The sequence below is a fragment of the Triticum urartu genome, chromosome 1, assembly GCF_003073215.2.
Source record: "Triticum urartu cultivar G1812 chromosome 1, Tu2.1, whole genome shotgun sequence".
Taxonomy (NCBI): Eukaryota; Viridiplantae; Streptophyta; class Magnoliopsida; order Poales; family Poaceae; genus Triticum; species Triticum urartu.
Window position 1 is genome coordinate 559,941,666 of NC_053022.1, and position 15,803 is coordinate 559,957,468.

Genomic DNA, 15,803 nt, shown 5'->3' on the forward strand with positions numbered 1-15,803 from the left:
TGGCGCTGCTTGACGAACCTTCTGTTGGTGCTACGCAGCGTGTGGCCATGGCTGCTTGCCTTCGGTCGCTGGCCACGGGGCTTCTCCAACCGGCGCGTCCTCTCAGCGAGCGGATCTTGCACCTCACGCCGATGGTCTCCGTCGTCCTGGCGGAGGACTGCTACCTTCAGGGCCACCATGGGTTTCTGAGTGCGCCTATGGACCTCGTACCAACAGGTTGCGATCTGCGAGCTCCCGTTCCACCCCATCAGCTCGGATTGGCTGGGAGGACACGGCGGAACGTAAGCACAATCCTGAATTACCTCCTTCTCTGCATTTTTGTTGCTGCAATTACGCTCTGAATCTATCTGTGTGTGCTCGCTGCATCTAGGTGCGTGATACTGGTGCATCAAAGTTACAGTCTGCACCATGTTGCTGGAAAAAGTTTCGGGTGCAGGACGCCAAGAATTTCGGGTGGGAGATCAATGGGGACATCAACTACAACTGGAAAAAGTTGCTGGAAAACAAGGTCAGACACATCACCTTGGTCGAGCACATTCATCGTTCATACTCTTGTAGAAGTTTGGTTCCAAGTACAACACTTCAGCCACAAAGTTCATGGCGCATCAAAGTTACAGTCTACACCATGTTGTAAAAAAAGCATGTTGGACTGTGATAGTCAGATAGTCGGTTCATATATAGTAGTACATTAGATTTCTTCTGTCTTGTTTTGTTAAAATTCAGTTTTGATTGTATTCGAGCGCCTAGCAAACAAGTTAACATGGGCCGGCGTTTTCTGTTGCAGCTGGAGCGGATCGTCGGAATGTCGTCTGCGCGGAGGCTAATTTCTTCCAACAAGGATATGTTTGTCTTCTGCTGACCATGCGCATGAGCGTATGACGACCTTGCCGACTAGTAGAATTTTGGAACATGAGCTGAAAATCCACTGTTGACTAGTCTAGCTGAAAGTGCGTGTACCTGAAGTTGCGATAGCGGATTATTACCTTGTAGAGGGTTAATGCTTCCAATTTTTTTAGCATCGATCTTGAGCATCTCTTGGTTCTATGGAGCTTAGTCGTTGTGCCAAAAGTCACCAGTTTGGAATTCTGGGAAAAGATTCAACTGCCTTTTTTTAGCATCGACCTTGTCTTATTGATTAGATAGATACAGTTGGTGCAGCAGATTGAAAAACCTCGAAACGAAATCTTTCTGATCCCTAGGGAAGACGGTCAAATTGGAAGAAAATCCATAGACTGACGACCCCATTGCCTGCATCCTGTAGAAGTATAAGATAACCAAAAGTTCAGCAAAATAAAGTCTCCACACTCACCGCCGTTTCACTCTGTTCCTTGCTTCCTAAACCTGCACCTGTAGTAGCTTATTGTTATCCTGGTTGTTTTGTTGCTATCAATATTAGTCCCATGTTTTGTTTCCTTGCATGCTTACTACTATAATCTATACTACTACTATTGTCATATCTACTTCTAGTGGTTCCCTCAAATTATGTATATCTGCTATTGTCATATCTCTATTCACATGTAATCCAACATCTTTGTACTACTGCTGTTGTTGTATGGCAAACACCAGAGGCAAATCATATTTGTGATGCAGTTTCTGTAACTTGGCGTTTCTACATGGCTTGTTTATATTGGCAATTATACACTGATGATGATGTTTACCTGCATTGCTTAATTTTGTTTATCTTGATCTTGACGAAAAGAACATCACATGTTTCTTTTCTGTCTAAGACATAACAAACATGTCTTTTTCATTGTTGAGCTTAATTATAGGCTCTTGTGCAGCAGCAACCGTTGATTTCAATTTCAGCTGATCAATCATCTGTCCTTGTGCAGCACAAGGGTTCCATGGGGATACAACAGCAGCAGGACGACCATGACTCCATCAATTGCAAGCTCCAGGTACTAATCCCACTCAGCTCTCTCCTGTAGCGCATCCATTACTCATACCCTTGCTGCCCCCAAATCTTGAGCGATGAGATAACGTCATGGAGAGTGGGATTTTTTGTTTCCTAGCTTAGCAATTGAGTTAAAGCAATGTAATATAAGTATGAGCACTCGGCTATTGTACAACTGTTTGCATATTTGTTTTGTATTTTTTATAAATGATGATAGTTTGTGCAAGATGTTCACATGTTAATTTTTGTTGACTAAAATCTCTTATGCCCTTGACTTAGCTTGACCCAAAACAGATGCATACTAACCTTCACCTTGTTCTTTCTCTCGTAGACTCGAAGGAGGCTGTATGCAAGGCACCAAGGTGCATGGTGCTCGCAAGCGACGAACGGAGGCTGTTCGACATCGGCTACACAAACCACCATTATGAGCTCCTCCCTTTGCTATGATACAATCATGCTCTGTTTCATGGGTTAGTTAGGATTTCGATGCTTTTTGCGCTGTGGTTGAGTCCTTGCCGAGTGTTGTGTCGATGATCAACTACTGGTGCCTAATCTGGCTATTTTATTTGCTGCTGGTAATTAGTAGTATTAGAGTGCCGCTGGTTTATTAGGTGTGGCTGGAACCATTGGATGACTTCCTGTACATGTTATCCAGAATTAGTACTTGTCCCATTTTTTGTTTCCATGCTGGATATGTTATGGTTCAAGTGTCGATGATGTCTAGTAGATAGTTGGCTAGCTATTTACCTGCTACTGATTGATGCTCTTGTGGTTAGCATTATACTCCTGGAATCATATTATATTATATCTAGTGTTCTTGTGGTTCTGTGAAGATGCATCACAAACATCTAGGTCATTGAAGTTGGCTAAATATGTTGATTTATCATATATTTGGCCCATAAATCTACATTTCTATGAGATCTCTTTCAATAGTCTGCACACTAAACCTGGAGGTTTGCAAATCTACTCCAGGAATAATAGCAACTCTAATGCTGGTAGCCTATGTGTTCACTCTTTTACAGGAGCTCCAGGTCTATGAAATTTGAAGTTCGAAGCTGTATATCCCTACTCAGCAAAGAGCCGTATAGACTGTAAATATTGTAATATTGTAATAGTAGGCATATTTGGGTTGTAATACACTATGTACAGATTGTGGTAGACTTAGTTGTATTTGGTAAACTATATTTGTACGACTTAGTTGTATTTGGTGAACTATATTTGTACTGTTCCGTCTGAAATATTGACTATGTATGTCATTTGAAAACATGTGGAATGGAAACCTGACTCATGGGACCCACTTATGAAAATAATTTGAGCAGTTTTGAAATTTTTGTCAAGTGGGCCCAATGTGTGAGATGATGACAAGTGGGACCAGCTCCAAAATATAATGGCCCAAACAATGTTAAAAGGCCCCGGCCCAAAAATAAATAAAAGGCTGAAATGGGCTTGGCCCGCTTAACTTACAGAAAAAATAAATATTAAAAAGGCCGAATTGTTGGGCTAGGCCCATGTAGAAAACCGAATTGGACCGGGCTGAATCTTGTGCCACATCAGCTTGCCACGCTGGATGCCTACGTGGCCTGGGGAGGTTGCTAGTGACCAAAACGCCACAGTAGACGTATTTTGGTCATAAACGTCTACGACCATTCCAGAAGAAAGGTCGCTATAGTCAGTTTATGACGGCCAGCTTTTGACCTTATGTTTTTGGTCACAAAAAGGTCATAAATGGAAATTTGTGACCATTCAGTGACCAATAGTGGTGGTCACAAGTTGACATATTTCTTGTAGGGCCCGTGGTCAATTACTCTGTCAATAGGAATAAGTATTGTGACATAATGTGTAATAACAGCCCATAATGCAATAAATATCGATATAAAAGCATGATGCAAAATGGACGTATCAACTCCCCCAAGCTTAGACCTCGCTTGTCCTCAAGCGAAAGCCGAAATCGAAAAATATGTCCACATGTTTGGAGATAGAAGTGTCGATAAAAGTAAAATACGGACATGAGGGCATCATGATCATTCTTAGAACCGCAACTTACATAATTCTTCTCATATGATTTCTTATGCTAGAGTATTAATTCAATCACAATTTCAAGTATGAATCGTAAACTTCATTGAAAACTAACAAACTATAATCTCAGTCATTAGAGCAATTGCAATTTATCATAACATAGGAAAGAGTCAATATATAAGAGCTTTTCAGCAAGTCCACATACTCAACTATCATATAGTCTTTCGTAATTGCTCACACTCACGCAATACTTAGTTCATGAAAACTCACATCCAATTAGCCATATATACCAGGATCTTTCCAACATATTGTGCTTGCCATGACTCTTATGCAAGGTAGGAGATAAAAGTAAAAGATAGGCCCTTCGCAGAGGGAAGAAGAGGTTGTCATGCGCTTTTATGGTTGGATGCACAAAATCTTAATGTGAAAGAACATCACTTTATATTGCCACTTGTGATATGGACCTTTATTATGCAGTCTGTCACTTTTATTTCTTCCATATCACACGATTGTATAAAGCTTATTTTCTCCCACACTAATAAGTCATACATATTTAGAGGATCTTACTCAATACATAGGTAGGTATGGTGGACTCTCATGGCAAAACTGGTTTAAGGGTATTTGGAAGCACAAGTAGTATCTATACTTGGTGCGATGAATTTGGCTAGCATGAGGGGGAAAGGCAAGCTCGACCATGTTGGATGATCCATGACAATATAATTTATCTCAGATGTAAGAAAACATAACCCATTACATTGTCTTCCTTGTCCAACGTCAACTCTTTAGCATGTCATATTTTAATGAGTGCTCACAATCATAAAAGATGTCCAAGATAGTATATTTATATGTGAAGACCTCTCTTTCTTTATTACTTCCTATTAATTGCAACGATGACCAAAACTATGCTTGTCAACTCTCAACAACTTTTATTCATCATAATTTTTCTATGTGAGCTCATTACTCTCCATAAGATCCATATGATCTCTTTGTTTCCTTTTTTATTCTTTCTCTTTTCTTTTATTCACTTAGGATCATGGCAAAATAATCAAGCCCTTGACTCAACACTAATCTTTATTATATATAGCTCACAGACTCGATTACATAGAGGGATCATAAAGCAAAACTCAAAACTACATCATGCCATAAACTTTATTCTACTAGATCAAGATATTATCAAAAGGATCAAACTACGAAAAAGGTAAAGATAAAAGTGATGGTGATACGATATCGGGGCACTCCCCCAAGCTTGGCAGTTGCCAAGGGGAGTGCCCATACTAGATACTCAATTCTTCTTTGTTGGTGAAGAAGGTGATGGTTTTGTTGATGGCGTAGGCTTCTTCCTTAATTTGTGCTTGAGGACAAAATTTTGGTCCCTTAGGTCCTCGATCTCCTGTTCCAGGCTCAGTATCTTTTTGCATAGTTCCAGCTTGTTTTCTTGCAAAAGGTGAAAAGGGATAAACTCGATCTTAGGTTTCTTTACTCTATCCGGGAGGCTTGACTTTTTGAACTCAACGTGCATGTCCCCAGGTTGAGGTAGTGGGACTTCATCTTCATCTGAGCTCGTATCCTCCTTTCCCTTGGGTTCATAGTCCTCTTCTTCTTCCGTAGTCCAACCACAATGCTCCACATCCACATAGACCTTAGGATCTGCAAGGTAATCAGCCACATAGCTTTCTCCTTCCGAATCCTGGAACGACATGTTGCTCTATCTGCAGCAGGACAACTCAAAACAAAGACAAGAGATATTTGCGTGATATGGGAGTCAAAACCTCTGGGAGATTATATAATGAATTTTTACCGACCAGAATACGAGTTGTGTACAAAAACGGAGTCCGGAGGGCGCACGAGGTGCCCACGAGGTAGGGGGCGCGCCCAGGAGGGTAGGGCGTGCCTTCCACCCTCGTGGAGGCCTCGTGTCCTTCCCGGACTGCTTCTTATTTTTCTATTTTTCTAAATATTCCAAAACGGAGAGATATTGCCTTAAAAACTGTTTTGGAGTTGGTTTACTTACCGTACCACATACCTATTCCTTTTTGGAGTCTGAAACGTCCCTGAAAGTGTCCCTTATGTATTCCTCCGGGGTTACGGTTTCAATAACATTGGTTTCAACATTTGTGGGATTACCTGAGATATAATGTTTGATTCTTTGACCACCACCTTCGGATTTGTGCCTTCAAAGTTGTTAACTTTTGTTGCACCGGAACGATAGACCTCCTCGATAACGTAAGGACCTTCCCATTTAGAGAGAAGTTTTCCTGCAAAAAATCTTAAACGAGAGTTGTATAGCAATACATAATCACCTACATTAAACTCACGCTTTTGTATCCTTTTATCATGCCATCTTTTAACTTTTTCTTTAAACAACTTGGCATTTTCGTAGGCTTGGGTTCTCCATTCATCGAGTGAGCTAATATCAAATAACCTCTTCTCACCGGCAAGTTTAAAATCATAATTGAGCTCTTTAATAGCCCAATATGACTTGTGTTCTAGTTCGAGAGGTAAGTGACATGCTTTTCCATAAACCATTTTATACGGAGACATACCCATAGGATTTTTATATGCAGTTCTATAGGCCCATAATGCATCATCAAGTTTCTTGGACCAATTCTTTCTAGACCTATTGACAGTCTTTTGCAAAATTAATTTGATCTCTCTATTGCTCAATTCTACTTGACCACTAGACTGAGGGTGATAAGGGGATGCAATTATATGATTAACATCATACTTAGCAAGCATTTTACGGAAAGCACCATGAATAAAATGTGAACCACCATCAGTCATTAAATATCTAGGGACTCCAAATCTTGGAAAAATAACTTCTTTAAGCATTTTAATAGAAGTGTTATGATCAGCACTACTAGTTGGAATAGCTTCTACCCACTTAGTAACGTAATCAACAACAACTAAAATATGTGTATATCCATTAGAGGCAGGAAAAGGTCCCATATAGTCAAAGCCCCAAACATCAAATGGTTCAATAACGAGTGAATATTTCATAGGCATTTCTTGACATCTACTAATATTACCTATTCTTTGGCATTCATCACAAGATAAGACAAACTTACGGGCATCCTTGAAGAGAGTAGGCCAATAAAAACCAGATTGCAATACCTTATGTGCAGTCCTATCTCCAGCATGGCGCCCTCCATAAGCTTTGGAGTGACACTTGCGTAGGATCTGTTCCTGTTCATGCTCAGGTACACAACGTCTAATAACACCATCTACTCCTTATTTATAAAGATGTGGGTCATCCCAAAAGTAATGCCTCAAATCATAGAAGAACTTTTTCTTTTGCTGGTATGTGAAACTAGGTGGTATAAACTTAGCAACATTGTAATTAGCATAATCAGCATACCATGGAGCAGTATGAGAAGCATTTATGACATTTAATTTCTCATCAGGAAAGCTATCATCAATAGGTAGTGGGTCATCAAGCACATTTTCTAACCTAGACAAGTTGTCTGCAACGGGGTTCTCAGCTCCCTTTCTATCAACAATATGTAAGTCAAATTCTTGTAGCAAGAGAACCCATCTAATATGTCTAGGTTTAGCATCTTTCTTTTCCATAAGATATTTAATAGCAGCATGATCAGTGTGAATAGTTACTTTAGAATCAACAATATAAGGTCTGAACTTATCACAAGCAAATACAACTGCTAAGAATTCTTTTTCAGTAGTGGCATAATTTCTTTGAGCATTGTCTAGGGTTTTACTAGCATATTGAATAACGTTTAATTTCTTATCAACTCTTTGCCCTAGAACAACACGTACAGCATAATCACTAGCATCACACATAATTTCAAAGGGTAAATTCCAATTAGGTGGCTGAACAATAGGTGCAGAGATCAATGCTTTCTTAAGTATTTCAAATGCTTCTACACAATCATCATCAAAGACAAATGGTATATCTTTTTGTAATAAATTAGTCAGAGGCCGAGAAATTTTTGAGAAGTCCTTAATGAACCTCCTATAAAATCCGACGTGACCAAGGAAACTTCTTATACCTTTGATGTCCTTGGGGCATGGAATCTTTTCAATAGCATCAACCTTGGCTTTATCAACTTCAATACCTCTTTCAGAAACTTTATGCCCCAAGACAATACCTTCATTAACCATAAAGTGGCACTTTTCCCAATTCAAGACAAGATTAGTTTCTTCATATCTCTGCAAAACTCGATCAAGGTTGCTCAAGCAATCATCTAAAGAAGATCCATAGACGGAGAAATCATCCATGAAAACCTCACAAATCTTTTCACAAAAGTCAGAGAATATAGCCATCATGCATCTTTGAAAGGTAGCAGGTGCATTACATAAACCAAAAAGGCATACGTCTATAAGCAAAAGTACCAAAAGGGCAAGTAAAAGTAGTCTTTGATTGATTCTTGGCTGACACAGGTATTTGAGAGAAACCATAATAACCATCTAGAAAGCAAAACTGTGTATGTTTGGATAATCTTTCTAGCATTTGATCAATAAAAGGTAAGGGGTAATGATCCTTTTTAGTGGCCTTATTTAATTTGCGGAAATCAATTACCATCCTATAACCTGTAATAATTCTTTGAGGAATCAATTCATCTTTATCATTAGGAACGACAGTAATACCTCCCTTCTTAGGGACACAATGGACAGGACTTACCCACTGACTATCAGCAACGAGATAAATTATACCTACCTCAAGGAGCTTTAGTATTTCCTTTCTTGCCACTTCTTTCATTTTAGGATTCACCCGTCGTTGATGATCACGAACTGGTTTAGCATCTTCTTCCAAATTTATTTTATGTTGACATGGAGTGGGACTAATGCCCTTAAGATCATCAAGAGTATACCCAATAGTAGCACGGTGCTTCTTCAGAGTTTTCAATAATCTCTCTTCCTCATGCTTTAAAAGGTTAGCACTAATAATAACATGATATATCTTTTTCTCATCAATATAAGCATATTTAAGAGTATCAAGCAACGGTTTAAGCTTAAACACGGGATCACCCTTGGGTGGAGGAGGATCCCCTAGGATTTCAACAGGCAAATTGTGTTTCAGAATAGGTTCCTGTTTAAAGAATACTTCATCTATTTCTCTTCTTTCATTCATAAACATATCATTTTCATGGTCTAGCAAATATTGTTCTAAAGGATCACTAGTTGGTACGACAATAGAAGCAAGACCAATAATTTCATCCTTACTAGGTAATTCTTCTTCACGGTGTTGTCTACTAAATTTAGAGAAATTAAATTAATGAGACGTATCATCTAAACCGATAGTAACAACATCCTTTTTGCAATCTATCTTAGCATTAACAGTGTTCAAGAAGGGTCTACCAAACATAATTGGACAAAATCTATCTTGTAGGGAACCAAGAACAAGAAAATCAGCAGGATATTTAGTTTTCCCACACAAGACTTCAACATCTCTAACAATTCCCATTGGTGAAATAGTATCTCTATTGGCAAGTTTAATTGTGACATCAATATCTTCTATCTCAGCAGGTGCAATATCATGCATAATTTCTTTGTATAAGTTGTAAGGTATTGCACTAGCACTAGCACTAGCACCCATATCACATAAGCCATGATAACAATGATCTCCTATTTTAACAGAAATAAAAAGCATGCCTACCACAGGTTTGTTTTATCTTTAGCACAGGGTTTAGCAATTCTAGCAGTCTCATCAAGGAAATGAATAACACGCCCATCAATATTATCAGACAAGAGATCTTTAACAACAGCAATATCAGGTTCCACTTTAATTTGCTCAGGAGGTGTACAATTTTTAATATTGCTTTTACGAACCACAGTTGAAGCTTTAGCATGATCCTTTATCCTAACAGAGAAAGGTGGTTTCTCAACATAAGAAGTAGGAACAATAGGATCATTATAAGTGATAGTCTTTTCTTCAACTTTAATAGGTGCAGCTACTTTTACTTCTATGGGAGGAAGATATTTAAACCACTTCTCCTTGGGGAGATCAACATAAGTAGCAAAAGATTCACAGAAAGAAGCTACTATCTCAGAGTCAAGTCCATATTTAGTGCTAAGTTTACGGAAAACATCGGTATCCATAAAAGATTTAACACAATCAAACTTAGGTGCCATACCTGACTTCTTAACTTCGTCGAGGTCCCAATCTTCAGAGTTGTGTTTAATTCTTTCCAATAAATCCCATTTGAATTCAATAGTCTTCGTCATAAAAGAGCCAGCACAAGAAGTATCGAGCATGGTGCGATGTTATCAGAAAGCCGAGCATATAAATTTTGAATAATCATCTCTCTTGAGAGATCATGATTGGGGCATGAATATAACATTGATTCAAGCCTCCCCCAAGCTTGAGCGATGCTTTCTCCTTCGCGAGGCCAAAAATTATATATATAATTGCGATCACGATGAACAAGATGCATAGGATAAAACTTCTCATGGAATTCCAATTTCAATCGTTTGTAGTTCCATGACCCCGTATCATCACATATCCTATACCATGTTAATGCATCTTCCTTCAAAGATAAAGGGAAGACCTTATTCTTAACAACATCTCCGGGTACACCTGCAAGCTTAAATAATCCACAAACTTCATCCACATATATTAGGTGCTCATCAGGATGCTTTGTTCTGTCTCCTGCAAAAGGATTATCTAGCAGTTTTTCTATCATACCCGAAGGAATTTCAAAGAAAACATTTTCATTTTCAGTAGGTTCAGTAGGTTGAGGAGCAACTCTTTGCTCTACTGGTCAGGGTGAAGATACCCCGAACAAGCCCCTCAGAGGATTACTTTCCATAGTAACAAGTGACAGTAAATTTCAGCACACTATATAATTTTTTTCTTACTAAATTCCACCTACCAAAGGCGCTTCACTCCCCGGCAACGGCGCCAGAAAAGAATCTTGATGACCCACAAGTATAGGGGATCTATCTAGTCCTTTCGATAAGTAAGAGTGTCGAACCCAACGAGGAGCAGAAGGAAATGATAAGCGGTTTCCAGCAAGGTATTCTCTGCAAGTACTGAAATAAGTGGTAACAGATGGTTTTGTGATAGGATAATTTGTAACGAGCAACAAGTAACAAAATTAAATAAAGTGCAGCAAGGTGGCCCAATCCTTTTTGTAGCAAAGGACAAGCCTGGACAAACTCTTATATAGAGAAAAGCGCTCCCGAGGACACGTGGGAATATCGTCAAGCTAGTTTTCATCACGTTCATATGATTCGCGTTCGGTACTTTGATAATTTGGTATGTGGGTGGACCGGTGCTTGGGTACTGTCCTTACTTGGACAAGCACCCCACTTATGATTAACCTCTATTGCAAGCATCCGCAACTACAACAAAAGTATTAAGGTAAACCTAACCATAGCATGAAACATATGGATCCAAATCAGCCCCTTACGAAGCAACGCATAAACTAGGGTTTAAGCTTCTGTCACTCTAGCAACCCATCATCTACTTATTACTTCCCAATGCCTTCCTCTAGGCCCAAATAATGGTGAAGTGTCATGTAGTCGACGTTCACATAACACCACTAGAGAAGAGACAACATATGTCTCATCAAAATATCGAACGAATACCAAATTCACATGACTACTAATAGCAAGACTTCTCCCATGTCCTCAGGAACAAACGTAACTACTCACAAAGCATATTCATTTTCATAATAAGAGGGTTATTAATATGCATATAGGATCTGAACATATGATCTTCCACCAAATAAACCAACTAGCATCAACTACAAGGAGTAATTAACACTACTAGCAACCTACTAGTACCAATCCCAGACTTGGAGAAAAGAATTGGATACAAGATATGAACTAGGGTTTTGAGAGGAGATAGTGCTGATGAAGATGTTGATGGAGATTGCCCTCTCCTGATGAGAGGAGCATTGGTGATGACGATGGCGATGATTTCCCCCTCCCGGAGGGAAGTTTCCCCAGCATAACAGCTCTGCCGGAGCCCTAGATTGGATCCGCCAAGGTTCCGCCTCATGGCAGCGGAGTTTCATCCGGGGAGATGGCTTATCATTTTTTTCCTCATCGAAAGACTCCATATAGCAGAAGATGGCCATCGGAGGGCCACCAGGGGGGCCACGAGGTAGGGGGCACGCCCAAGGGGGTAGGGCGCGCCCCCCACCCTCGTGGGCAGGGTGTAGCCCCTCCCTGGTGAACTTCTCGCGCCCAATATTTTTTATATATTCCGAAAAAGTCTTCCGTGAAGTTTCAAGACTTTTGGAGCTGTGCAGAATAGGTCTCTAATATTTGCTCCTTTTCTAGCCCAGAATCCCGCCTGCCGGCATTCTCCCTCTTTATGTAAACCTTGTAAAATAAGAGAGAATAGGCATAAGTATTTTGACATAATGTGTAATAACAGCCCATAATGCAATAAATATCGATATAAAAGCATGATGCAAAATGGACGTATCAGGCATCCTCCTCCTCTCTACCCAGTGGCTGGAAATCAATTGTTGTCCAATCGATTCCGGTTAAAGCTTGGAACACGGCTTCTTCACTTATAAGGGGGGAAGGATCAATGTCAGGGGCATAGGTGTGCTTACGAATTGGTGGAACAAGATCCTCTACATCATGTACCGGCGCGGGATATCTCTTCTGATCAACATCATAAACCGACTAATAATGAGACATATCCGTTTCATCCGCCAATTTGCTCGCTATGGGTCGCATTTCCCTTGTGAGTCTTCGGAGATCATCATTGGTGAATTCTGAACCATCTTCCTTTACGCTGGGGTAGCCTTGGCCAATTTCTGCTGGTTCAAGATCTGGAATCCATGCCTTGTCCCGGATTAGCGCAGTAACAGCGCCTGACCTTGCAGCTGATTTCTTCAGTTTGTCCAACCGGGCAGGCAGCATTGACAGCTTCTCGATAGTTTCTTTTATCAAAGTTGGAGGAGGCATGTTGTAAGCAGCAGCGCAAATAGCCCGTTGGGATTCGAAATATAGTTGCTCTATCAGTGTATAGGCAGCCTTCAGCTTCATCCGCATATCAGAGCCCAGATGGGTAATGCGGGTCCCTGTGACATGCTACCTCTTGAGCACTTGCGTTGGTTTTCCCTTGAAGAGGAAAGGGTGGTGTAGCAAAATAGCGTAAGTATTTCCCTCGGTTTTTGAGAACCAAGGTATCAATCCAGTAGGAGGCTACGTGCCAGTCCCTCGCACCTACACAAAACAAATAAATCCTCGCAACCAACGCGATAAGGGGTTGTCAATCCCTACACGGTCACTTACAAGAGTGAGATCTGATAGATATGATAAGATAATATTTTTGGTATTTTTATGATAAAGATGCAAAGTAAAATAAAAGCAAAGTAAAAAAGCAAAGGAAATAACTAAGTGTTGGAAGATTAATATGATGAAGATAGACCCGAGGGCCATAGGTTTCAATAGTGGCTTCTCTCAAGAGCATAAGTATTTTATGGTGGGTGAACAAATTACTGTTGAGCAATTGACAGAATTGAGCATAGTTATGAGAATATCTAGGTATGATCATGTATATAGGCATCACGTCCGAGACAAGTAGACCGACTCCTGCCTGCATCTACTACTATTACTCCACTCATCGACCGCTATCTAGCATGCATCTAGAGTATTAAGTTCAAGAGAACAGAGTAACGCTTTAAGCAAGATGACATGATGTAGAGGGATAAACTCATGCAATATGATGAAAACCCCATCTTGTTATCCTCGATGGCAACAATACAATACGTGCCTTGCTTCCCCTACTGTCACTGGGAAAGGACACCGCAAGATTGAACCCAAAGCTAAGCACTTCTCCCATTGCAATAAAGGTCAATCTAGTAGGCCAAACCAAACTAATAATTCGAAGAGACTTGCAAAGATAACCAATCATACATAAAAGAATTCAGAAAAGATTCAAATATTGTTCATAGATAAACTTGATCATAAACCCACAATTCATCGACCTCAACAAACACACCGCAAAAGAAGATTACATCAAATAGATCTCCACAAGAGAGGGGGAGAACTTTGTATTGAGATCCAAAAAGAGAGAAGAAGCCATCTAGCTAATAACTACGGACCCGAAGGTCTGAGGTAAACTACTTACAATTCATCGGAAGGGCTATGGTGTTGATGTAGAAGCCCTCCGTGATCGATGCCCCCTCCGGCGGAGCTCCGGAACAGGCCCCAAGATGGGATATCGTGGATACAGAAAGTTACAGTGGTGGAATTAGGGTTTTGGCTCCGTATCTGATCGTTTGGGGGTACGTAGGTATATATAGGAGGAAGAAGTACGTCGGTGGAGCAACAGGGGGCCCACGAGGGTGGAGGGCGCGCCTGGGGGGGTAGGCGCGCCCCCTACCTCGTGGCTTCCCTGTTGGTTGCTTGACATAGGGTCCAAGTCTCCTGGATCTTGTTCATTCCAAAAATCACGTTCCTGAAGGTTTCATTCTGTTTGGACTCCATTTGATATTCCTTTTCTTCGAAACCCTAAAATAGGCAAAAAAAGTAATTCTGGGCTGGGCCTCCGGTTAGTAGGTTAGTCCCAAAAATAATATAAACGTGTATAATAAAGCCCAGTAATGTCCAAAACAGAAGATAATATAGCATGGAGCAATCAAAAATTATAGATACGTTGGAGACGTATCATGACATTGCAAGCATCAGTAAACCGGAAGCTGATAAGGAAAAGGTGACCTGGAAAAACGTCAGATGAGGACGCTTACCAAACATAGCAGAAGTCATAGCATTTATTTGCTGCTTTAAACCGGTGAGTTCCTCAACCACCGGTTTCAGGGCTGCTTCTGCGTCTTCGGCCTTCTTTGCTAAAGCAGTCTTCTCTGTGTCCCAATCTGCACGCTCCTTCTTAAAGCTTTCCTTCAGTTTCTCCATGGCTGCTAAAGCATTAGTCAGTTCTTCCTTGGCTTTGGATGCCTCCGCTTGCTGAGATTTAATGTTCTCCTGAAGGTCGGCGGTTTGATCATCCTTTTTACTCATCTCGGCCTACAAAGACAAGATATATCATCAATGGGTTATGTATATTTGAAGTACCAAGCACATAACAAGTTATGCACTTTGTACTTGGGGGCTAATGCCTATTTGCTCTGTTATCAGAAATTTTTGCAAGTCCTAAGTACGATGCAAGCATTATCCTTGACACTTGGGGACTAATGTACATCTGTTTAAATTGAAGCACTGGTTAAAGACCCGGTTTACCTTGACAAGATAAACCGGCCCTTGGGGACAGCACAGGCGAAAAGTACAGGAACACAATGATAAAGTACCGGTTTATCTTAAAGACTACTTGACATGTGAAAGATAAGCATGCAAGGGTTAAGATATTACAAAGTCTCGATTATGATTGCCATTATAAACCGGCCCTTGGGGGCTTCTAGCATTGGTACTTACAAATTGGATTTAAGAAAGGAAGAGTGATGAAAATACCTCATAGCGCTCCATCAGATTCACTAAACCGGCTTCATAGTAACGGTTTGAGTGCAGACGGTTTAGAAAACCAGAGTGGAGTTCTTGAGCACTGAGGTGGGCATAGCATGATAAATCGGTGCTCCATTTGCCTTTTTCCATGACAGCACGCTCTTCCTTGGCACTATGTTTTGCCAAAACAATAGGATGGCTAGGAGAGGTGTGGCCAATACCAGTAATGATAACCTCATCTTCCTTGTCACCAGCAGCTTTTTCTGGAGTTGATGGAATATCAGCAGCCTTCACTGGACTAGAAGGTCCATCATCAGTCCGGACTGGACTTGCCGGTTTATCATCTTGCACAGCAGTATCAACTTATGCTTGTTCGTCAATGTTATGATCTTGAGGGGGCGGTTCATCTAATGTGGCCTCAGTATTTGGACTTTCCAGTTCAGTAGTCAGCTCTGGTTCAGTCACCACATGGTCTTCAGACGGATTATTCACCCGAGCCTTCTTACTGGGTCTG

At 40.6% G+C, this 15,803-nt stretch overlaps 1 protein-coding gene across 2 annotated transcripts; it reads left to right on the forward strand.

Moving 5' to 3' along the window:
- The first annotated feature begins 220 nt into the window (after positions 1 to 220).
- LOC125539438 lies at positions 221 to 3,175 on the forward strand. 2 transcript variants are annotated; one of them, XM_048702890.1, is made up of 5 exons: positions 221 to 508; positions 785 to 873; positions 1,833 to 1,898; positions 2,226 to 2,318; positions 2,917 to 3,175. In XM_048702890.1, exons 1-5 carry the CDS (start codon positions 409 to 411, stop codon positions 2,938 to 2,940), a joined length of 372 nt encoding a protein of 123 aa, XP_048558847.1. In that variant the 5' UTR covers positions 221 to 408; the 3' UTR covers positions 2,941 to 3,175. The 2 variants fall into 2 exon arrangements, 1 of the variants encoding a protein (XP_048558847.1); XR_007296881.1 differs by lacking the exon at positions 2,917 to 3,175 and having other exon boundaries at positions 785 to 894; positions 2,226 to 2,324.
- Positions 3,176 to 15,803: the final 12,628 nt, after the last annotated feature.

Coding starts and splice junctions, on each gene's coding strand:
- LOC125539438 (XM_048702890.1), top strand. CDS start 409: ATGTTGCTGGAAAAAGTTTCGGGTGCAGGACGCCAAGAATTTCGGGTG. Junction 509..784: donor AAAAGTTGCTGGAAAACAAG/GTCAGACACATC, acceptor TTTCTGTTGCAG/CTGGAGCGGATCGTCGGAAT. Junction 1,899..2,225: donor CCATCAATTGCAAGCTCCAG/GTACTAATCCCA, acceptor TTTCTCTCGTAG/ACTCGAAGGAGGCTGTATGC.